At 50.3% G+C, this 24220-nt stretch overlaps 1 protein-coding gene across 12 annotated transcripts in view; it reads right to left on the bottom strand.

The window, feature by feature from the left end:
* Positions 1 to 24220, bottom strand: part of CUX1 (cut like homeobox 1) — a 360547-nt gene that overhangs the window by 42573 nt on the left and 293754 nt on the right. For 9 of the 12 annotated variants that reach the window (XM_044936115.2, XM_025275401.3, XM_025275402.3 and 6 more), the window contains 2 exons: positions 22216 to 22381; positions 21630 to 21686 (listed from right to left, as the gene is read on the bottom strand). The exons of the other annotated variants lie outside the window; for them this stretch is intronic. In XM_044936115.2, the coding sequence (XP_044792050.1) occupies positions 21630 to 21686; positions 22216 to 22381 (223 nt within the window). The remainder of the gene's footprint in view (positions 1 to 21629; positions 21687 to 22215; positions 22382 to 24220) is intronic. 12 annotated transcript variants of the gene reach the window in all.

The raw sequence follows: 24220 nt of genomic DNA, 5'->3' as shown, positions 1-24220 counted from the left end.
GAGGACGGCGGTCTTTCCCCACGTGCACCTCCTTTCCTTATCTAGGAATTACTAAGTAGACGTCTGTATAAAAAGGAGACAGTATGGCAGTCTATGGATCCAAATGAATTGTGACTGAGAATTAACCTTTTATTTTCTGTATTAAAAAAATAAAAATAATAACAGCGAAAGAAGTAAAAGCAGGGGTTTAAACAGTACGTTTCTGAAGACTCAATAAAGGCCATTCTGTTAAAAAAAGTATGCCCTATTAATCACTGTCATGACTTCCTTCCCACAGAACCCCTTAATTCTATGATTCAGAAGCATCTTGGCTATATTATAATTTGCATATTTATTTTATCCATAATTTCCAGCACAAAGTGAATGGACATATTATTTTAAATGAGGGCTGTCTGCAATGTGTGGTCACCACAATGATGAAGACCCTTGAAGAAGAGACCTAAGGCCTTGGCTGCAGGCCCCTGGGGGCCTAGGGTTGAGTGGGGATCCCAGGTCCGTTCTCACTATGACCCCAGAGGGTGTCACAGTGACCATGGAGAGAAGCAAAGGAAGAGGAGCACCCACCCAGCTCTCTGTCAGACCCCAGGATGTGATTCTGAAAGCCCAGCTCTCGTCTGTCTACACCAGATGGTCACTGAGACTGGAAGAGACGGGGCCAGTGTGGGTAGTCAGGTCCCCACACTCTCCTTTCTTCAGAAGGGGCTGTCCTGTTGGAGGTGCCCGGTGGGTGGTAGGGCACCACACCCTGTTGGTGAGTGGTACCTTCTGGCCTCTGTCGGCACTCCCTGTAAAACCTGACACCCATTCCAGTTTGGGGATGCCAGGAATAAAGGCTTCCGCACTTCCTAATTTCCAAATACAGAGAAAATGCAAAGTGACTGAGCGCTGCAGCCCCACTCACAGGGTAAAACCTGCCTTTGGCTGGAGTCTGGGTGCAGTTTCTCCCCCAGTCTCTCCTCCCCACTAGGAATGGGCACATGGTGAGACCCCACAGCATCACGGGTGAGGGGCAGGCCAGGCACTTTCATGTGGGCTCCACGGCTCCAGAGACAACAGTGCATGAGGCCAGGCCACGCAGTGAACACCAGCACACGTCGACCCCCAAACACCCATGACCTGACTAAAGAAAATGTAATACCAAGGAATAGCTGAATTCCCTTTCTTTTTTTTTAAGATTTTATTTTTTTTAATGTGGACCATTAAAAAAAAAGTCTTTATTGAATTTGTCAAAATATTGCTTCTGCTTTATGTTTCGGGTTTTTTTTCGGGGCATGTGGGATCCGAGCTCCCCAACCAATGATCAAACCTGCATCTCTCCCCGCCTCATCCCCTGCCCACCACATTGGGAGGTAAAGTCTCAACCACTGGACCACGGGGGGAAATCCTGGAATAACTGAATTTTAACAGATCATATACCTGGAGTATCCTTCACTGGACATATGATATCCAGGATAACAACCTATTCTGAATTCAAGAGGATGGAAAATGTATTCCAAGTACAAGAGATATTTTGTAAAAATACCTAGAAAGATAAAATCCCAAATAAAACAACTGCAATAAACCCATCTATTGTCTTCAACCAGTACAGAGTTCTACCATCACATAAAGCTGTGTGCTCAACATGGAAAATCAGGTTAAAAATAAAAAACAAAACACTGGCTTGTGAAGGATGTGAAAGAGGCAGAGGTAAACGGCAGAAACGGTCCATATAAATCTTGAAGGCGATCTGAACCCTACAAATCGGATTTCTTCTCTCTGCTCACCTCCAGGTCATCGTACAACTGGATATAAAACCTGGAAAATGTTATTTTTGTATCTGAAGCAGCAGAGGAATTGTACTGTAAATTTGCCCTGATTCACCCAAGCGAGGGACCAATTTGGCAGATCATCCATCTTGCTCACTGTACACTGTCAAGGATGGCATGAATTCCCCACATGATAAACAGATTTCTTCTCAGGTTGGTGTCCTTTAACCCACAGCAAGGTCAGAACAATGGCTGCCTGGAGAACACGCCACCCGGCACCGCCTCCCAAGCACCGGCCCCTGGTTTTCTTTCGGCCGCCGGCGGGTCCCCAGAATAGCTGGAGTGGAGGCATGTTTCTTTCTTTCAGGTGTCCTCAGTAAAGCCACTCGCCTTCCTGCATTTTTTGCCAGGAAAATTCCCTGGAAGAACTGACCAGAGGTGTGTGCTGCACGTTACCAGTGTCCCTCTGCGCTCCCCACCACGACTGCAGACAAGAGCAACCCCCTCCCCAACCAAGATCAAAACCCCACTGGGCCTTGGAATGTACTGGGCTGGTATCTGCACCTCTGTTCTGAGTCTGTGTCTAAACTGTTGTCTAAACACAATTTAGTCTGTGTCTAAATTGCTCACCAACACATACAGGTGCCACTACAGTCTGGTCACCGAGAGCAGAATTTGGCCCAAGTTTTTTTGGAGTGAAAGGGACAAGAGGTGACAGGAAACAGACTCCAGGACACATCCACGAATCCATATGCTCAGAACACCACACTGCAAAGTCATTTGTTTGACTAGAAAGCTACTTTTGGTCAGCACCACAAAATCAGATCCATCAAGCAGTTCCCATCGCCCCCTGGTGAGGGGGCCAGGGGTGGGGGGCCCCTCAGTGGCAGGAGGACCAGTGCCCGATGACTCAGCATCTTGAGAGAAGAAACATAGTCCACAGAGGAGAAATATTGCTTTTCTTTTCTAAAAATTACCAAATCGAGCTTTCTGATGAAAACGATACTTTTTGACAGAACAGGGTTTTGTGCTCTTCTCTGTAATTAAAGATAATTTAAGCAAGGCAAACACACACACACACACACACACACACACGCACACACGGAGGAGCCCTGGGCTTGGCAATGAGGTACTGAACGTGGGATGGGGGGTGCCTCCACTAACTCGTGATGCCAACTTGAATGTGATTCCTAAGTTCTTGGAACATCTTGGTTTCCTCATCTGAAAAATACAGGCAGGGTTGTAGTAGTGAGGAACGAACCTGCCACACAGTGCTAAGTAAATCCGAATCTCATGTTAAAAAATAGAGTAGTTACTGAGTTGTACTGGAACATATTTGTCTACATAAAGGTCCTCTGCATGCAACGTACATCTCCTTAAGACTTATTGCTGCTTCTTCTACAGTTCCTGGCATACAACTGCGATGCTGGTGAGAGAGACAACAGCTATATCTTGTGCGATGCCATTCAGATGACATTCCAGAGAAGGTAAAATTACAGGGATAGAAAACAACAGATCAGTGGGCTTTTTTTTTTTTTTTTAAGATCACTGGGAATTTGATTTATGCCAAGTCACCTGAGATTACTATTTTTAAAAGATATTTATTTATTTTTGGCCACACTGTGTGGTATGTGGGATTTTAGTTCCCTGACCAGGGATCGAACCTGGGGCCCCCTGCAGTGGAGGCAGAGTCTTAACCACTGGACCGCCAGGGAAGTCTCCAGATCAGTGTTGCTGGGAGTCAAGCAAGGGTTGGAGCTGACCACAGAGGCTCACGAGAGGATTTGGGGAGGATGATGGAATTATCCTACACCTTGATTAGTGAGAGCATAGAACACTTCTATGAGTGAAGAGTGAGTTTTAGTGTATGTAGATCACATTTCAGTATCAACTCACTTAGGACCGAGTCCCAGCAGGAAGCATGGATGAAGATGCATCACTGCATCATTCTTTCACTTACTCCCCAAGTCGGCTGAGTCAGGCCAGTGGGACACAGCACACAGCAAAGGGTGGGGACACTGATGTCTGGGGGAGCAGAGGCCTCCCGGGAGGGTAAAACTTCAGAGGGACTTCAGGCGTGAGCAGGAATTAGCCAGCTAAGGTGGGAGGAGTAGCAGCGACAAGGAAGGGAGACAGATTGTTCCAGACACCTGGTGGGCTTGGGGCATCAGTAAGATTGAGTGTAGTGAGAACATAAGGCCTAGAGAGGTCCCCAGGGGCTGGGTTGTGCAGGGCCTTTGAATTGGCTAAGGTGTCTGTTTTAATTTTTGTGCAGTTGGGAGCCTGGGCACATTCCTGCTATCCACCATGTGCTATAAACAGCAGCAAAGGGAATTCCCTGGCCATCCAGTGGTGAGGACTCCAGGCTTTCACTGCCCAGGGTGCTGGTTCCATCCCTGGCTGGAGAACTAGGATCCCGCAAGTCATGCGGCATGGCCAAAAACAAAGCAAAAAAAAACCAAACCAAACCGAAAAAAACCATGAAAACCCTCTAGCAGTGAGGTCTGGACGGCACAAAAGCATAATGGTGAGCCCACAGACTGAGGCGCGGAACCAAACAGACGACAACGCTGGTACGCAGGCTGAGCACCCGCACGCACTCTGTACAGACACGTGGTCCGGGGATAACATCACCTCCAGGCAAGACAGGGTGCACGTTCAGGACGGACGACAGCTGACTTCCAGGAGGAATGAGGCTAGGAGAGGCGCATGTTTCATTTACTTTAAAAAGGTAGGATTGAATGATGATCAAAAGTTAGGGTTAAAGTTGGGTGATGGGCATTCTCTGGGTTGTTCTGTGATCTGTGTTTGAAATATTATAGACCTGATATCAAAGAGTAAGAAAGTAAGGCAGGTCACTGCTGCTTCAGTACAGAGAATGGACTTACGGACAGCACAGCTGGGGCTGGGAGGCCGACAGGGAGTGTGGATGGGGCCCCAGAAGGGCAGGCCGGAGGGTGGGCAGATACAGATTTAGGAGAAGTTCAGGAGATTGGGTCACCAGGGCTGAGGGCCGGGTGGACGTGCTGAGAGGGCTGAGCAAGACCAGATGGGTCCCATGTTGTAACCTGGGCCACGGGGCGTGGGGGTGCAGTTCCAAGAGGGGGTGCTTTGCAACAGGAGCATCTTGGGGTGAGGAGGAACATGATGTTAAGAAACCCTATTCTGCTGGTGCTCTGTGATGACCTCATAGGGGTGGGATCGGGGTGGGTGGGAGAGAGGCTCAAGAGGGAGGGGACATATGTGTATATACTTAGAGCTGATTCACGTTTTACAGAAGAAACCAACACAACAGTGAAAAGCAATTATTCTCCCATTAAAAAGTAAATAAGATAAAAAAGAAAGAAACCTGATTCTATCACTGCCTGTAACAGGAGTTACTGCTCAAGCGAACGTTTCTTGTGCCCTCCCTGTGCGGAGGCTCCCGGGAATGAACTAGAGATAGATGCTTCTGTCCTCATGACCTGACACCGAGCGGCAGACACATCCAGCTGCCTCACTGGACAGAGACACGACCTCGTGCCCAGAGCCACACAGCCAGGAACGAGTCACGCCCGCCATGTTCTAAACAGCCCTCCTGTACGGGTGGGGCCAGCGCACACAGATCCTGGGACTCGTGTGACTGTCAGTGGCAGAGCGACTGGGCCAGCCTTGCAAAATACGGTTTCTTCACCCACACTCCATGTGTCCATGTTTCTGACCTCACCCCAGGAAACATGAAGGTAAGGTCTCCAAAGCCCACCCACCTCTGGGATGAAGGAAGGGAACCAGAACATCTTTAGAACCTCGTCTGAATGCAGCCGGGGGCTAAGGGCATTTACACACTGGCTCATTCAATTCTCACGATGCTCCTGTGCTGGGAATATAAACCCTGCACCCAGAAACCGAGGGTCCGATGGGCAGCGTGACTTGGTCCAGGTCACTCGGGCGGAGCAAGGATCTGACCGGCTTGGGAGTGGGAAGCCTCCACCATCAGTCACTGCAGGTCATAACAGCCTGTCTGCCTTCATCCATTCCTTCACTCGCCCACGCCAACGCTTTTAAAGCTCCTGCTTTGTGTTGTAGACTCTCCTTGGCAGAGGGATAAGAGATATTATTTTTACTTTTTTGTTTTCTTTTAGCTGAGCCACACAGCTTGCGGGAGGTTACTTCCCTAACCGGGGATTGAACCCAGGGTCCCAGCAGTGAAAGTGCCAAGTCCTAACAACTGGACCATCAGGTCAATTCCAAGGGGTAAGAGAAATTAGACACAGACCATGCTTTCAAGGAGTCTTCAGCCTGTGGAACTGGGGCAACTGAAAATGGGTAATTTGCCTTAAAAGCCCAGCTACACAGATCATCTAATCCAATTTTGATGCCAGTAGTAAGGTGTTACATTTAAAAAGTGATCTGTATGGATTAATTTTGGGGGGAAGGTTTATTTTCCAAGATTAATTTTCGAATATTGCAGAAAAGAAGCCTGGATAGTAAGATACAGGAAGCACAGACAGCGACTCAAGGCCCCTAAAATACACAGAGCTTTCAGGAACTATAAAAGGATTATGAAAAATATTATATTCCAAAAACAGCAGGCAAACAACAGCTGCCTTAAGTTTTCAATGGAAGCCAATTGAAAATGCACACCCGCCATAATTTTCAGAGACAAGTCTCTCTGCAGTTTACACGATCCGCTGTTTAAATTTCCATGCCCAGCCCTCTATCTGCAGAAATAATAACCCAAATTCCATTTAGTGTTCATTTGAGCAGTCAGGATAAAGTCATTTCTTATTATCTCCCCACTGTGTAAAAAACAGCTTGAAGGTAGGAAGTCAGCAAGCATTTTCACCAAAAAGTAATTATTGTAAGTGACATTTTTACTGCTGGCATGCCATAAGGCGAACTGTGCATTCAGAAGGACAAGTTGCTGAAACAAAATGACAGGGTACTCTGTGACATTCTGACAAGAACCCAAACATTATTTAGCTGGCGGCTGGTCTGATGCACCACTTTTCATTATGTCCATAGTTTAGGCTTTGAGCCCGCGCCAAGCCAGGAAATTCCAAGTGACTAGAAAGACAAGTATGGAAGATGGGAGAGGGAAGGAGAAGGTTGGGGGAGCAGTAAGGTCATGGCCTGGCACATGGAAACGTGGTTGAGTGAGGGCAGAAATCAAAGAGCAGAGAAAGAGGGGTGCCAGGGAGGCACAGGGTGGAGACGGAGCCGGAGGGGCAATGGGAGCCTTGGCATAGGAGGACCCTGCCCAGCTTCAGGGCCCTTCCAGCTGACGGTGATGACAGCTTCAGAAGCCACCGCAGGGTGACCACCAGCCCAGAACACTCCCCGGCCGAGTGCAGATGTGGAATCGTGCTGGGGACACGGAACCCGAGTTGAAACGTGAGGATTCACTCGAGGTTCATGTGGCTCCTCCTCAAAGGGACCCTCGACTTGAGGGTTTATGGCTGACAGCCCTCTTTAGAAATAACGAGCTTCTCTGTGTCAAAGGTGAATGGCAGCCTGATCCGCCCTCCTGTGTTTCAGGGTCACAGGCTGATGTGGGACCTTCTCTCTGACATCCCTGAGCACCAGACCTTGCCTTGGGGGTGGGGTGGGGGAGGTGGCGCTGATGGCCCCCTGCCTCCGAGTCTCCGGGCAGATGCTCGTGGCCCATCAGGACCCCACCTATTTCTCCAGCCACATCTCCACTAGACATGGCCCACGTAAACATGTGGAGTTTTCTGCTTTTGAGTATGAGTGGCCTTTGGATTGACTAGCAGGGGCTTGAAACAAAATACGTGGAGAGGGACGACCCCGGTGGTCCGGTGGGTAAGACTCCGCACTCCCAATGCAGGGGGCCCGGTTCGATCCCTGGTCAGGGAACTAGATCCCGCGTGCCACAACACAAAAGATTCTGTATGCTGCAACTAAGACCTGACATGGCCAAAAAAAAAAAAAAAATGGAGACTAATAGCTGTCATAGAGCCATGTAGGAGCTTTTGCACCTCCTGTCCCCAACATGCCACTGCATACTGGCTATCAAGAAAGGAACAGAAGTAACCCAACAACACGCTAAGACATATCAGAGCATGTGAAGTGGCCCCACCACAGAATAGCCTGCTCACCAAGGGCCTGTACCTTACGCCAGCAGAGGAGTAAGGGGAGGGTCTCACTGACACAGGCCCCGTCCTCAAGGCCTGGGTGGGTTTCCTCCTGACCTGGGGAAAGCCCACTCCCAAAGAGACGGCATCAAGTGTCAGTGCACACCCCTCCCACGGCCAGGCCCTACCTGCACCCCTCGCTGGCCCTGGGCTGGCAATACTCTTTGGCCCTCAGCCCGCCTGGGCACTGCCTTAAGTCACTGAAAATCTCAGCAAACCTACCAAATTGCTCTGCTTCTATAGCAAAACTGAGATAATAGGTGCTGGTGTGAGAACATTTTTTTAAGTCTGCCTAAGAGTCGGACACGACTGGGCAACTTCACTTTCACTTTTCACTTTCATGCACTGGAGGAGGAAATGGCAACCCACTCCAGTGTTCTTGCCTGGAGAATCCCAGGGACAGTGGGGCCTGGTGGGTTGCTGTCTATGGGGTCGCATAGAGTCGGACATGACTGAAGCGACTTAGCAGCAGCAGCAACAGCAGCAAGGAACTCTTGCGGAGAAGGCAATGGCAACCCAGTCCAGTACTCTTGCCTGGAAAATCTCATGGAGCTGGGAGGCTGCAGTCCATGGGGTCACAAACAGTCAGACATGACTGAGCGACTTCACTTTCACTTTTCACTTTCATGCATTGGAGAAGGAAATGGCAACCCACTCCAGTATTCTTGTCTGGAAAATTCCATGGACAAAGGAGGCTGGTGGGCTACAGTCCATGGGGTCACAAAGAGTCGGACCTAATTGAGCAACTGAGCATGTGCAAGGAACTCTTATAGTGACTTAAAAGCCAAAAGTTTACTTATTAACAAAGAAAACTTGTTTAATGCAAAGTTTCTATTTAACTTGTGGCAGCTTACCTCCCCAAGCCTGACTTTCAAGCCACTTGAAGAGCGGTGGGGGGACCGGGGGGAACCTTTCATTCAATAAAGGGACCATGTCAGTGCCAGGTGGGTGCTAGAAGGTGGGGGACAGTGGTGACCCAGGCAGACATCATTACGAGGTCACTGTCACAAAGACACATGTGACGAGGAAAAGGAGGCGGGTGGGGGGGATGTCCAGGGGGCGGTGGCAGCTCACAGCACTATGATGCTGATGCTGAGGCTGGGGACAGCGAACAAGAAAGAGATGGTGGGGGTGGGGGAGTGCAGGAGGGACATTCACACACTGAGAAGGCGGGACTTTAATCCCAGGGAAGGATCCGAAGGAGGGCAGGGGCCCAGCCGGATATACAGTCTGGAGAGATGGGTCTGGATGTTTAAGAACCAGAAACTCTGTGCGTGTGTGTGCGCGTCTGGGAGTGGGGGTGAGGAGAGGGGGGTGAGGAGGGAGGGGGTGAGGAGAGAGGGGGTGAGGAGGGAGGGGGAGAGGAGGGACGGCTCGAGGAGGGAGGGGGAGAGGAGGGACGGCTCGAGGAGGGAGGGGGAGAGGAGGGAGGGGGTGAGGAGAGAGGGGGTGAGGAGGGAGGGGGTAAGGAGGGAGGGGGGTGAGGAGGGAGGGGGTGAGGAGAGAGCGGGTGAGGAGGGAGGGGGTGAGGAGGGAGGGGGTGAGGAGGGAGGGGGAGAGGAGGGAGGGGGAGAGGAGAGAGCGGGTGAGGAGGGAGGGGGTGAGGAGGGAGGGGGTGAGGAGGGCTGCCAGGCCCCCGCTCAGGTGACAGTGGCGGTGGCGGTGCTTTCACAAGGAGGGCTGGATGGAGAACATATCTGGGAGAAGAGGCTGAGCTCAGTTCTGGTTGTGTTTCCATGGAGGGGACGACGGATACGTGGTGGGAGGTCAGCGACGGAGGTGAGCGCACGAGGGCGGAGGTGGGAGGGCCGTCCGGGGGGGCTAGCTGCAGCAGGCCGCAGCGAGTGAGGCTGCCCGCAACTGAGTCTGCAGGCCTCCTCCCATCAGCACCGCCTTGTGCCACCAGGAGCTTCTCTCTCCTCCTCATGGAGGGAAAGAATGGTTTCCTACCCTCCTCTTTTCTCCCCAGGCTGGGAAAGCGCATGGTGTTGGGTGGAGGGGGAAGGATCCTAGCAATTCTGAGTTGACTTCAGCCACACCCGGGGAGGCTGCCTAGGTGAGGTGGGCCTGGGCACTCACCTGGGGGCTGTGGGCACTGCAGGTAAATCTGCTCCCCTGCCAGACTTCCGTTATTTTTCTCGTGTATCTTTTACGAGCCCTCAAGGACATACATGTGTCAAAGCAGAGTTTGGGAATATTAAAAGTCAAAACCTTTCCTTTGGCTACAATTAAACCTTGGTAGTGAACCACCAGCCTGGCGAGGCCGCGGAAGCCGCCCCGGGCAACGTGGCTGGCCCTGCCTCGGGAGGCACGGTGCTCGCCCTGTTCCCAGCTTTCCAGAGATCCATACTGATTTAGAAATAATGCCTTCAAATTACCTTCAATAACCTTATTACCAAACCAGCTGTGTGTATGAGCACTTATCAATGCATCCCTGTGCATTAAGAGAAAATGTATGTCATACAAACAGTCTAAATATATATTACTGAGATGGGAAAAAACAAACCGTCTAGTTAAATTGCTCTGCTGTAATCAAAGATTAATCACTGCGCGTGTGTGCCTGTGCGCATGTGTTCTCTCTCTCTCTCTTGGGGGCTCCTTTACGGCTTTGAGCAGACCTGCTGTCCTCTGCCGGTAGTGCTCCTGTCTGCTAGGCGCCTCAGACCGCCATTCTGCTGGTGGAATTAATTTTTCTGTGTTTCTAAGAGTTGGAGGAGCTGAGACGTGGTTTTGGACTGTGTTTTCCTTCTGAGTCTTTTAGGCCTGCAGCTCAGAAACTTTCCTTCCCCCAGAGGCACCTGGTGGACGGCAGGCCTCCGCGTGCCCATCTGTGGGGAGGCTCCGGGATTTGCCCCCAGAGCAGCCTGCCTCCTCTAAGTAATGCTGCCGGGCAGCCTGGCATGCAGACAATGTCTGCGCTGTGATGGAATGTTCCTTAGAGAATCCCTGGCTGATATGGAATGTGCTGGTGGGGTGGGCTGCTTCTGGGCTCCCCAACAACACGCAGGTGAGTGCACCGATCTGGCCCTCCACAGGCCCTGGGCTGTGCTGAGCAGAACCGAGTGACATTTTCGTTGCATGCGATGGTATTAGGAAAGCTATTAAGGTACATTATTTTACACATCCTCCTAATCTCTCCATACTGCTTTACTTAATTTGTGATGAAATTGTTGAGAAAGGGTACTTAAATGTACGACAGTCAGTAAAAGTAATTTATCATCTTCCCGCTTCAGTGCTCACGTTATCAGCGAACTCATTTTCTGCATTCATCATGCAATCAGCCTATTATTTGCATATTAATCAGGCAGTGGACCATGAAAGAACTGCATTCCAGCCAAATGCTGCACTATCTCAGGAGAAACACTCAGTAATTATCATACATCAGTGTTATGATGTGGTAATTGATTATAACATCTTTCTGCTGCCCCTGGGGAGCCCCTGTGCTCACCCAGCTCCAGGCACTCCGGACAGATTGCTCTTTTCCTCCCCAACTGAGAGTCACCACGGCTGTTCTCTCCAAGTGCCATTTCTGTGGAGTATGGATCCTCCTCCTCCAGTCTCACAAGGTATTTACACTATGTGGAACGAACTGACTGTAATTCATGGGTGAAAGGGTCCAGTTGGAGGAAGGCATGTCCCTCCAGACTCAGCCTCTTGGCGTCAGAGGTGACGCTCCGGCTTTCCAGAAAAGTCTCCTTATCAAATAAAATGCGGCAACTCCAGTCCCTCCTTGTTGCAAAGCTGGTACAAAGGCAGTTTGGCTGCTTTATTTAGGTGCCAAATGACAAGCTAATTTTGGCCCTCTTGTAAAGGACAAACCCAACATCTGCCAATTCAGACTCAGGCTATATTTAGGAATCCAGTTCTGAAGGGAAGAGGAAGACACGAAATCGAGATGAAGCTGATGACGGAAGCTGCCTGGCTCACTGCGTTCTCCCGGGGACCCCCTTCTCGCTCCTGAGTGTGGCTGTGGCCCAGAGGCCAGTCTGCAAGGGGCAAGATTGAGGGTCCTGGGCTGGCGGAAGGCCACTGGCAGGAAGAGGGCATGAAGCTGTCCTTGTTCAGGAAAGAACCTGGGCCACCATGTGGGTCTTCCTAAGATCTAGCCTGGAAGGGGCTTGAAATTGGCATGGACCCGCATCACAGGTCAGATGGGTTGCACCCTTTCTGTTGCAGAGCTTCATGAACTTGGCTCTGACTCTGCCACTGACTTGGTGCTGGGTTCCCCTCCTTTATGCCCAGCTCCCAGCCTGAAACACGAGGGGATGCCCTAGGTACTAACTGAGGCATGTGACTTTCTGTTAATTGTTCATCTTGGATCTGATTTTTAAGTATCTGCCCATTTATCATTTGAGCCCAGTTTTGTTCTTTGTTTTGAATGTGGCCTTGACTTCCCTGAGTGTCATTTCAGGGACCAACCCTTCACCTGTCATGGGGGACCGAGTCCTTGGGCACCCCCATGGCAGCAAGACTCTGGCCTCAGAGTGCTTGTGCTTCTTTGACCTCCTCCTTGATGGGGGCAAACTGCTTCTCACTCTGAGCATCTGAAAGACGGGGGGGTGGGGGGGGCATCATTTCTGCTCCCTGATTAGGGATTAAAGGTATCAGCACTGCCCTTGGCACATCAAAGATGCAAACATATGAGTTTCTTCACTGTAGTCTTACCACCTTTAAAAAAATTACCTGAGGGTTTTTAAACATTTAAGCTTCTTCTTCCTTCTCTGGAACCAAAACTGAAACCAGAAGTCCTCATTTGCTCTTGTGACCTACTTTTGCCTCTTGCACTGAATGCCCAGTGTACTGTAAATTCCATTCTCCAAAGAAAGTCTAAGGGGAAGAGAACAGAGATGCACCCAGAGGCCTGTGTCCAGGGCTTGCTGGGGCCTCCTCCTAACGGGGAGTTAGCGCCTGCCAGCGCCGAGGGTCCAGGCCGAATGAGATAGGGCTGCCACCTGTGCCCACAGTCACCCAGATGAGTGTATCCAGATAAGATGGCCTGGCTCTGAGTTTGTCTCTGATGGCCTGAGCAATGACCTGCAGTCCTTAACTCTTGAAGCTCAAGATTTTGGGTCAACCTCATGGAATGGCAGATGGATGGTCAACATTTCACGGAGGCCAGGATGCTGGAGAGCTGCGTGCAGGTCCTCCCTTGGCTGACCCTCTGTGCTAGCTACTGTCCAGCAATGCTCCCACTTGAGTCTCCACCCAAGAAGTGAGTGCTGGGTCTGTTTCCTATTTTCAGGCCAGGAACCTGACATGTCAGGTGCGCACATGTGTGATTTAATAGCTATCCTTGCTATCCTAATGCATGTGAAATGACCTAATGGCAGTGGTTTCAAGGGCAGCAGTAGGAAAGCAGGCACTCAACTAGCACTTCCTCAGGGCCAGCTGCTGCTCTGGAGGCTTTTAAACACGGATTTAAAACTCCTTATGGTCTAGGAGATAGGTACATTTCCTATTTTAAAGAAACCTGAGACACAGAGAGGCTGAGACACAGAGAGGTAGAGTTACGTGCCCAAGGCCACACAGCTGCTCAGAGGCCAAGACAAGATGAGCCCTCGGCAGTCGGCTCTGAGCCCACTGTGTCCATTTGCAGCTCACACGTGCTTAAGGCTGCTCACTGAAGGATTGTGTTTTAGCTTCTGCTGTTAAAAATCCATCTAAGTATTTTCCACTGGTGATTGGTTAAATAAAGTATGGTATGGTCAGATATAGGAATTAACTATATCAGGGAAAAGAGGAGGAAATTCTTTATGCGCTGGCCTGGGGGAGTCTCTACAATCTATTGCCAGGTGAGAAAAGCAAGGCACACCTTGAGTCCTGTGTGCGCCCATTTATGTGCAGCAAACATCTAGATACACAGGCTCTCTGCAGGAAACCAGCAGAAGTGCCTTTGGGGAGAGCGCCCGGGGGCTTGAGGAGGAGGGTGGGAGGGTGACTTATTTTTTAAAATGGGTGTAAGCTCTTCTAAATCCTGCATTTTGTAGCCATGATGCATTTTACTTATTGAAAAAAAAAAAAACCCATAAACTATAAATAAAAAGTCAAGGGCTTCCCTGGTGGCTCAGTGGGAAAGAATCCACCTACCAATGCAGGAGACACAGGTTCCATCCCTAATCCAGGAAGATCCCACATGCCTTGGGGGAACTAAGCCGTTTGCCACAATTATTGAGCCTGTCCTAGAGCCTGGGAGCGGCAAGTACCGAAGCCCACACACCCTAGAGCCTATACTTGGCAACTAGAGAAGCCATGGCGATGAGAAGCCCGCATAGTGCAGCTAGAAAGTAGGCCCCACTCGCTGCAACTAGAGAAAAGCCTGCACAGCAAAGACCCAGCACGGCCAAAAATAAAAATGAATAAATAAAAATTAAAAAGAAGTCAAATCTCTAACTCTGGGTTACTCAGAGGATGAGATGGTAGGATGGCATCACTGACTTAGTGGATGTGAGTTTGAGCAAGCTCAGGGAGATGGTGAAGGGGGGAAGCCTGGTGTGCTGCAGTCCGTGGGATCACAAAGAGTCAGATACGACTGGAATGACTGAACAACAGAATCTCTCTGATTCTATCCTCTTTTTATGGAGACTCAGTGGTGAATCCCACTCGGGGGAGGAGAGAGACCCTTGGGGGCTGATGTGTGCTGGAGCAGCCTTTCCTGGGGATCCTGAGGACAACATTTGCTGCTTTGAGACGCAACATGGACTGGGCTGTCTCGCTTGGTGGCTGCCTCCCCAGGGAGGCCTGTGTGGGGCCTGCAGGTGTGGCATGCCCTAGGGGAGGAGGGCAGATGAGGCCAGGCTTGGCTTGTCCCACCCTCGAGTGCCCTCTGCCTTCCTGGTTAATGCTGCAGGGAGGCTGTTTCAGGATCATGTGGCCAGGAGCCACCAAGAACCCCACAGACGCTCAGAACGGCTAGGTGAGCAAAGAGCAGCACAGGCACCGAGGTGACACGGGGAAGTGGGTGATGCTTCTGGGGAGCTTGTGAGCAGCTCTTCCCCTGTGGCCTGCAGGCCAGGTGGCCTCCCAGCTACGGCCTTGCCTGCCCCCAAGGCCACTCATGAGTGTCCTGAGTCTCAGCCTGCCTCTCCACGCTCTGGAAGCCCACAGGGGGAAGGTGCAGCAGGCTGAGAATCCCAATGCCGCTACGGACACAGGTCACCGAGGTCACGTCAGGAGCAAGGAGCCCCTCTCCTGACCTGCTGTCACACTCGGGCGGGTTCTTATCATATGAGCCTTCAGGTGGCGGCAGCAACAGCATTGCACGTAAAGAAAAGACAAAATTCTTCCGTAATCCACTTTCCTTCTGTTATTTTAAGAGAAAAAACGTCTCTGAAGCAGAAAGCGAAAGTCGAATTTGTTCAGTCATGTCCGACTCTTTGTGACCCCATGGACTATCCAGGCCAGAAACTGGAGTGGGTAGCCTTTCCCTTCTCCAGGGGATCTCCCCAACCCAGGGATCGAACCCAGGTCTCCCACGTTGCAGGAGGATTCTTTACCAGCTGAGCCACAAGAAGGGATTTCGAGTATTTTCCCTTTTTTTCCCCCAAAGGTTCTCCCCCATGTCCTAGCCCATCAGTGAACCTTTGTATTTGCAGAGCTCTCGGCCTGGAATGGTCTCCTCTCTGACCCCTTCATAGCTCAGCCCCCTCCTTGGGGCTCCCTTAGCACCAAGGGCCTCCTCCCGGCAGGCCTGTGCCCACATGTACCAGACAACAGAAGACAGTAAGGTAGGCTGTGTCTGACTGCAGAAACCTGTCTTTTCTGATCTTAGGTAGAGAATTCCTTTATCATGGCACTCCTGGTCATATTAAAACACCCTCATGCAGGGCACAACCAAGAAATGGACGAGCACTTGGTTCTGGCCACCATGTCCACGGCGGGTGAGTGAAGGCAGAGGCTGAACCCCGAACTAACGATGAGCAGCGGCCACCTGCTGAGGGAGGGGCATTTTCCAGCTCACATGTGGCTTTTTAAAATTCTCTCTTGTTTTTGATTTGTGGTCTAGGGCCATGTATAAATCAGTTATGGATATACAAACCTTTTCAGCTACTCAAAACAAATGTGGGTTAGAATAGTTCTTTTCAGACAGTACCAACAGTTACTACGAGTGATCTATTTCCATAAAAGAAAAAAGAATCAAATCAGATCTAGTCGATGGTACTGAACGAAGAGCTCTGCCTGCCTTAGATGGTGCCATGGAATTTTCTGCGGGTACAACGAGCCATTCCTTTTTTTATTAATGAGCTATTCAAATGCCCCACCCTGACTTAATCATTAAAATTGAGGAACTAATGGCTTATTTGAGGAAGCTTCAGCAGGATCTTATTGCTAAATCAAAGGCACTAAAACTGTGGACATGTTCTCCTGGCCATGTCATGGTTACTGAATAAAAGGCATTATGTGTATTAAAAAGGAAGGCTGGCCTGTCCCTAATGGGGGGCCATGTCTGTGTAGGGCCATATGCAGCACAGAGCCCTGTGGCCTCACGTCAGGGAGGGGCGTGCATGAGACCACCCACGTTAAGAGACGGATGCAGCTGCTGTCTTCTCAAGAGGCAACTGGTGCTCTGCCGAGTGAGAAGAGCGACGTGGAGCCATGGAATTCTCCACGGGCGGAGACTTGGAACCTGCAGTTCCTACCCGACACGCTGGGGAAAAGCTGGGTGTTTTATAATTAATCAGAGGAGACTGAGCCATTCCTTGTGCAGCTCGCAATAATCCATCGGAAGAGGGTGTGGAAGCTTGTGAGCTGCAGTCAGGAAGGGCTCCCAGAGTAACAAGTTACAAAAGCTGATACAGTTGTTCTCTATCTCTGTGTCTCTATTTCTGCTTTGCAAATAGAATCATCTGTACCATTTTTTAAAGTCTGCACATATATGCGTTAATACATGATATTTATGTTTCTCGCTCTGACTCACTTCACTCTGTATGGCAGCCTCTAGGTCCACCCACGTCTCTGCAAATGGTACAAGTTTGTTCCTTTTCGTGGCTGAGTAATATTCCATTGTGTGCACACATGCATGCTTGTGCGTGTACGTGTGTATGTCCATTCCTCTGTCAAGGGACATTTAGTTTGACATATACACAGATGACAGACCCTGATGCTGGGAAAGACTGAAGGCAAAAGGAGAAGAGGGCGGCAGAGGATGAGGTGGTTAGATGGCATCACCGACTCAATGGACATGAACTTGAACAAACTCCGGTAGATGGTAAAGGACAGTGAAGCCTGGCATGCTGCATGCGGTCCATGGGATTGCAAAGAGTCAGGCACGACTTGGCGACGGAACAGCAACAACATATACAGTACTATGTTTAAAATAGAACCTACTCTATAGTACAGGGAACTCTACTCAATGCCCCGTGGTGACATAAACGGGAAAGAAATCCAAAAAAAGAGAGGATATACGTATATGTGTGACTAATTCACTTTGCTGTTCAGAAGAAACTAATAAAACATTGTAAAGCAACTGTACTCCAATAAAAATTGAAAAAAAAAAAAAAAAAGAAAAAGAAAAGTTATAAAGCTGAGCGCGTGGGTGAGTCCTCCCTATCAGTTCTCTGTAAGGTGATGATGGACTGAGTTGCATCCAGGGAAATCTGTTCCCCTTCCTTTCTCCCCTCTTAAGAGCTGTCTCCTGTTTCCTTTCCCTTGGGGCAAAAAGATTAATCACACCAAGGAACCATGAATATGAAATGAGCTTTAAAGAAAAAATGCAATTGGAGTCGTATCTAACTATGTACCTATACACCTGCCTACACATATGTACACAGGCACACCTCCATCACTGCTCCAGGTTTTCCTCCTTTAAAAAAACACCCTGCTAACTGATAAGCAATGACTGCAGGCCACGCTCAGAGAAGACAAGTCTCCCTCGGCCCCTCCCTTCTCCTTCTCTGAGGGTTCCCTTTGGTTCCCTTGAGCATTGCTATTGCTAAGCAGGGCAAGGGCAGCCGATGGATGATAGCTAAGATTGGAGAAAAACAAAAGGGAGACACGGAGGACCATTCCCCAAGGACCACCTGCACCTCTGCCTTCAAATAGGTTTGCCATATTAGATCAAAGACAACCCAACACTGGGAACTTTGAAAGAAGCCAACCCAAAAATTGTGTGTTGAGGGGCTCTCCTGGTGGTCCAAAGGTTAAGACTCTGTGCTCCCAATGCAGGGGGCCAGGTTCGATCCTTGGTCGGGGAACTAAGATCCCATATGCCGCAATGTAGATTCTGAATTCTGCAACTGAGGCCTGGCACAGCCAAATAAACAAATACCTATTAAAAAAAATGTGTAGAAAACTAGACTACTGGGAAATAAAGGATCAGGTAACTGATCTGAAGTCTGGTCCTTTAAAAACCGTTTTTGCTCTTTAAGCTACTCATATGATCAACACGGAACTTTCTGTTCTCCTTACTCTTCAACATAAGCAGAGGTCACTCACTGAAAATGGCATCAACTTTCCCCAATGTCTGAGGCCATCATCCTGATGCTTGAATCATCAGAGGGACATTTAGAAATGATTACAACGGCCAAGAGGAAAAGTGATGATGCACCAGAAACTTGAGTTTTTCTCTCCTTTTATCATAGAACTGATCAGCAAGTTCGACAGAATCGTTAAGAAAAACGGAGATGCTGAGGGTAACGGGGCTGGATGGAAAGAGACAGACAGGAATTCTTAGTGCAGAAAACCGATTCCTATGTTGGCAGTTCGCTGTGGAGATGAGTGAGGCCCTCTGCTCCTGGGGCACCTCATCGCCATGGTAACTAAGCACAGAGCCATGCATTAGATCCGCACGATCTCTGCTCAGAACGAGGCTATGGACGGAAGGCAGGTCTTCCAAAGTCCTTCCACACCTGGGAGGCTAAACCAGTGGCCAGGCCAGTTTGGCAGCCTGGATTCTCAGACACTGACTGTTTCTCACCAACATTCAGAAACAAACTAACCCAAGGGTAGAATTACCTTCCTGCGGCCACCTGCTGCCACCACGCTGAGCTGGCTCAGGCAGAGGCCTCATGAAGCCACCACCGAGGACAGAGCATCTTTCTGGGTCTGGGGGCCTCTTTGGAAGGATTCTGTGGTAGCCATGGTGAGAGCAGGGAATCAGAACCCTGGAGAAACCCTAGGCTAGAGGCATTACTCCCCTGCCTTTGTGGGAGCATGCTGAAAGCTTTCTCTGAGACACTGGTTTTTTTAAGCTGTAAAAGATCCTGGAGTCCCGAACAGCAAGGAGATCAAAGCAGTCAATCCTAAAGGAAATCAGTCCTGAATATTCACTGGAAGGACTGATGCTGAAGCTCCAATACTTTGGCCATCTGATTCGAAGAACTGACTCATTGGAAAAGACCCTGATGCTGGGAAAGATTGAAGGTGGGAGGAGAAGGGGATGACAGAGGATGAGATGGTTGGATGGCATCACTGACTTGATGGACATGAGTTTGAGCAATCTCCGGGAGTTGGTTGATGGACAGGGAAGCCTGGCATCCATGGGGTTGCAAAGAGTCAGACACGACTGAGCGACTGAACTGAACTGAATAGCCATTCATCCCAACGATTTGTCAACACTCATCATTATGAGAATTCTGTTTTTCAAATCTAAATTCCACATCCTGAAAGGCACAGCTACTTTAATTTTTAGAAACACTCCCAAAAGGGTAAGGCTGACAGTAAAGAAATTTTAAACAAGGAAAACTGCCACCCTAATCTTGTCATATTGGTTATCTTTCTTTTCATTTTGACAAGCACTTTCTAGTCTTTCCTGATCCAGAGAAGCATTTTTGCTTGGCCACCATCATGATATTAAAAAAATTTTATATTTTCCTAGAATATCAGAAACATTTTTCCACTTTTCCCCACAATCACCATAATTATTATTTCTACCGATGGCTTCCCAGTTGCTGACTCACAGCAGGTGTGTCGAGTCTACAGAGCACAGTCTACCTCCCATCTTGCTCGGAGAAGGAAATGGCAACCCACACTCCAGTATTCTTGCCTGGAGAATCCTATGGACAGAGGAGTCTGGCGAACTACAGTTCAAGGGGTCACAAAGAGTCGGACACGACTGAGCACCTTGCAGAAGCCCACCTTGCTCAGATGACAACAGGGAGAGGCCTGCCTGCCGCCTCTTCACAGGAACCAGGGGAAAGTTCTACAGCGCTCACTTTTACCCAGGGGCTCATTGCCTCCTCCTCCCTTCCTCCCTCCTTCAATCTGCAGACTCCCTAAGAGTGTAAATCACTTTATTTTATAAAGTAATTTGATCTCTTACAAATATCATTTATGTCCCTCTGAGGAGCCCTGTGAGTTTTCCCATGTTGGAAATGGGACTGTCATATGAATGTCCCAGCACAGTAGCGAGGGCTTGCTATAACAATAAAAAGTAAAAAGCCACTCTTGAAGAATTTGTTCAGACACAGAGAAGGTTTTGGCATCGATCATAACCGACCTGGAACTGTAGGCGATTTCTTGTTTTATTTAGGAACAAGGGAGTTTAATCTAAAAACTGTCACATTCTGCCAAGTTGGGTCCTGACTCTGATGGGGCAGCAAATACTTGCAGAGTTTAACAGGAGGCCGGCTTTCTGTTCAAGCAAGAGGCAGGGCTAATTTTCCATGCAAACGTCCGGGAAACTCTTAGCACAAACAACTGTGTCCATTATTTCCCTAATGTGTCTTGAATTTGAGCCAGGGCTGTGTTAAGGTCTCCAGCACTTGCTAATTAGATTGGCCAACCCAGAAAGGCAGGGAGGAGGAAGTACACCTGGTCCTTCTCAGAGGGCCAACCGCTCCTTTCAGAGGTGCAGCGAAGGAAGCCAAAAGCCTGGGTTAGACACAGCCTTCCACCCCTCAAGATGGAACACCCCAAACAGAAGAAAATGTTGGTGGGGAACTGAGCTGCAGCCCAGTGTACTCTGGCTGCATCTGTGCGTGGGTTTGGAATTTTGAAGTGGTATTGGCCGCTGCGGCCCAGCTGTTCCCCTCATGACACGTGTTTTTCCTCGTAAAACTTCCAACAGGCTGGCGGGTTCCATGCTCCTCACTTAGCTTTGTTTGTGTTTTCAATGAATCAATGGGATATGGAGACTAATCAACATGTTTAGAAAGATAAAGAAAGGAAGAAAGAGGAACAGCTCATGACACTGGCTGTTCCCGAGAGCTGGGTGGGAAGAGGCTGGCACAAGTGTACGCCCAGCAAGGCCAGGAACGCGTGGGGTCAGGAGCCCGGTGTGCGGGCCAGCCCGGGGCTGCCATGTTCAGGAGTCTGGAAGGCGGTGATGTGACCTCAGAGACCAGGTCTCGAGGCTCTCTGATGCCGGTCAGAAGCAGCCCCAGCCCCTTGGCTGGTGCTCCAGGCTCTCCACCACCTGCTCCCAGGCTGGACCTCAACCTCAATGCCACTCTCCTGAGCATCACGCCCGGAACTGCAATGCCCATTCTTTGTCCCCTATATCCTGTTATAAGGCTGGAAGCCCCCTGAGCACAGAATCCGTCTCTGACTCGCACCCCAGCCCCAAAGGCAAGGCTTCACACGACAGACTGATGAAAGAACACAGCAAGAAGTAAGAAGATGTGGGAGGGACCTGCACTCGGCTGTCAACCCTCTGCTTCTCCACTAGAAACTATGACCTCGAAGAACCCAGTTTGCCAACAGGATACCATGTTTTCAGCTCACTGGATCCAGGACAAGCGACCCTTCAAGTCCCCCCAGTACAGACCAAAAGGCAGGGAAATATATCATCCAAACCCCAACTGTGGCTAATTACCTGAGCTCACGCAGCCCTGCTGCAGGGGGTCTTGTAGTGATGTCACGGAGTGCAAGACTAAAGGAGAGAAAGGGGGACAGTTACATGAGGAAGCAAACTCGGGGGTTAAAGTTTCTTAATACCCTGAGCACAGCTGAGGGGGGACAGCATAAGGGCCCAAAGGCACAAGGGAGGGTCCTTACTCCTTACGGGAGGGGGCAGACTTGACAGGGGTGCAGAGCGCAGAGCAGGAGGGACCCACGTGGACAGGCCAAGTGCTGTTGGTGGCAAGCTGGCCCCCAACTGGGGGGCAGGCGGAAGCAGCCACTCGTGAGAGCCTTCATTCTGTGCCTTTGGCTGATTTCCTTTCCCGATTCCCTGATTTAGCTACTTGACTTTTACCTATATTTATGTATAAACAGCATTTTCTTAATTGGTAACTCATTTTCTGCTGCTTATAAAATTAGCTAGGCACAATCTTCTCTTTCCTAAAAACTGAGTCAGTCCCATGGCAACAGGTTGTGGAGGAAAGAGGCGTCTCAGCCCCGCCGCATGTGGACGCCCCTCCCCGCTCCCCACAGCAGCCTGGGGGTGGGGCCGCCCCTACCTGGCCCTTGCTGCTGCCCTTGGACGGGCAGGACGCCCTGGCCCAGCTCGCCGTTCAGCCAGAGCTGCATCCGTATGAAGGGTTCTCGTCCTTTCTGGGTCAGCTTGCTCCATGGCTTCGGCCGGGACAGCATGTCACTGACACTGCCCTGTGACAGGCCTAGCACCTGGAACGGCAACCAAGGACACATGGTGGTGTCAGCGCCTGGGTCTGGTGTGAGGCCTCAGTGTTACACGCACGACCGTGTGGTGGCGTGGCCAGGCAGGACGGCACTGGAGCGCTCCCAGGCGGAGCACAGAACTGGCCCCTGGGGGGTGGCGACAGCCTGGGTTGGGGGGTGGCTAAGCTTTTCAAGGTCATGGGTGGGCTGACGCCCTGGCACAGGGAGCCACAGTCATGGTCCCTGCTTTCAGCTCCTAGGGAGAGAGGGGTGGGCAAATGGAGGGGAGGGGCCCCCCTCCCCCCAGCGTCTTGATCCTGCCAAGCCTGCAGGGTTGTCGCCCTGACAACCCGAGGAGGAAGCACTGAAACCACGCTGCTCTTTGCCTGGTGGCGCCAGGAAAGGCCAGGGTGTTGGGGGCCAAGGACCCCTTCAGATAAACCAGGAGCAACGGATGCTGGCGGGACTCGGACGTCTGTCTCCTGTGCTGACGCCGGGCCAGCCTGGCATTTAGAAAGGTCGGCTCTCTCTGATCACATCGCTCCACAGTAGGGGCCCAGAGGTGAGCTGGTGGCGACAGAGGAGCCAGCCTGGGAGTGGAGCTCAGTGCCGACGGTCGACAAGTTGCACGTACATACCCGCCTTTTCTTATGCTCACATATGGCCATACATATGTATGGGCACAAACACCCCCCACAGGACACAGATGCAGCCCAGAGATATTTAGGGGCTGCATCCGATCACTCTTTGAAAAGTTCTCAAGTTCCAGAATAAACTGCACTCATGGGCCAAACAAGTTCAATGCTATTAAGTCTCTGCTAAATTTAAGGCATGAGCACAAATGTCTATTTAAATGTTCTCAAATGATATTTTTACAACACTGAACTAGAAATTTCAAGGGACTTTAAATTCTCATCCTCATTCCTATTCACCCCATCACCTTTTGCAAGATTGTGATGAAGAGTTCACAACTGTATCGCAAGGATGCATGACATGGTATATTGCAAACACTGAACTCAAGGCAGGACCTGGGAAGGTGGTGGAGGAGGCCGCCACGGGCCTCTCGGAGGCCACGGCTGACCCAGCCCTGTGCCCCTCAGGAAGACTGTCTTTTATGGGACTGGAGTGCTTCTCATTCTGCTTAGCCAGTCGTTATTTAATCTAAGACTATCCTGGAGTATTATATTTATCTTACATTTTGCAGGCCTGGTAAATCCCCATTAACCAGAATCTTAGTGACCAGGAAGCACCGAGAACAGAAAGTGTCTGGGAGCTCATCCACAGACTGGGCTTTTCATGAGCCAAGAAGGACGATGAGAAAATGAGGGCCTTCAGGGCTGGTCCTGGGCACAGCCTGGGCCCTGCACGGCTCTGCCCATGCCACCTCTAGCTGTGCATCCCTGGGCAAGTTGCTTTGCCCCTCTGGCCGGACAACACCCTAGCATCTTCTGACTGCTGTCTCTACCAAGTGCCTTTGGCTCTCTGTGGGCTGGTCATCTCTCTCTGTGATCAGATCCTTTTTGGCCAAAACAGCCTACAGAGGTGGTGCCTCTGGGCTCCGCTCGGCCACAGGGACAGGGCTTGACTTAGTCATCTGCTAGCTTGGGGCACGTGGTCAACTTCCCTGAGCCTCGGTTTCCTCATCTGCCAAATGGTGACTGCCACCCCCTCATATATGATGAGAGGTCTAAATGGCTGCAGAGGGTGAGAGGGCCTTGCCGGGAACCTGGCCTCCAGCGGGGCTGCAGCAAATGGAGCGTTCACTGGCCAGTCTCCCTGCAAGTTTGGGAGTAGATGAGCCATGGTTCTCTTTGGTTAATTAAGTGGGTGATGGCCACATCCTCC

Source organism: Bubalus bubalis, chromosome 24 (genome assembly GCF_019923935.1).
Source record: "Bubalus bubalis isolate 160015118507 breed Murrah chromosome 24, NDDB_SH_1, whole genome shotgun sequence".
Lineage (NCBI taxonomy): Eukaryota > Metazoa > Chordata > Mammalia > Artiodactyla > Bovidae > Bubalus > Bubalus bubalis.
This window is presented reverse-complemented; position numbering and strand designations above follow the sequence as displayed.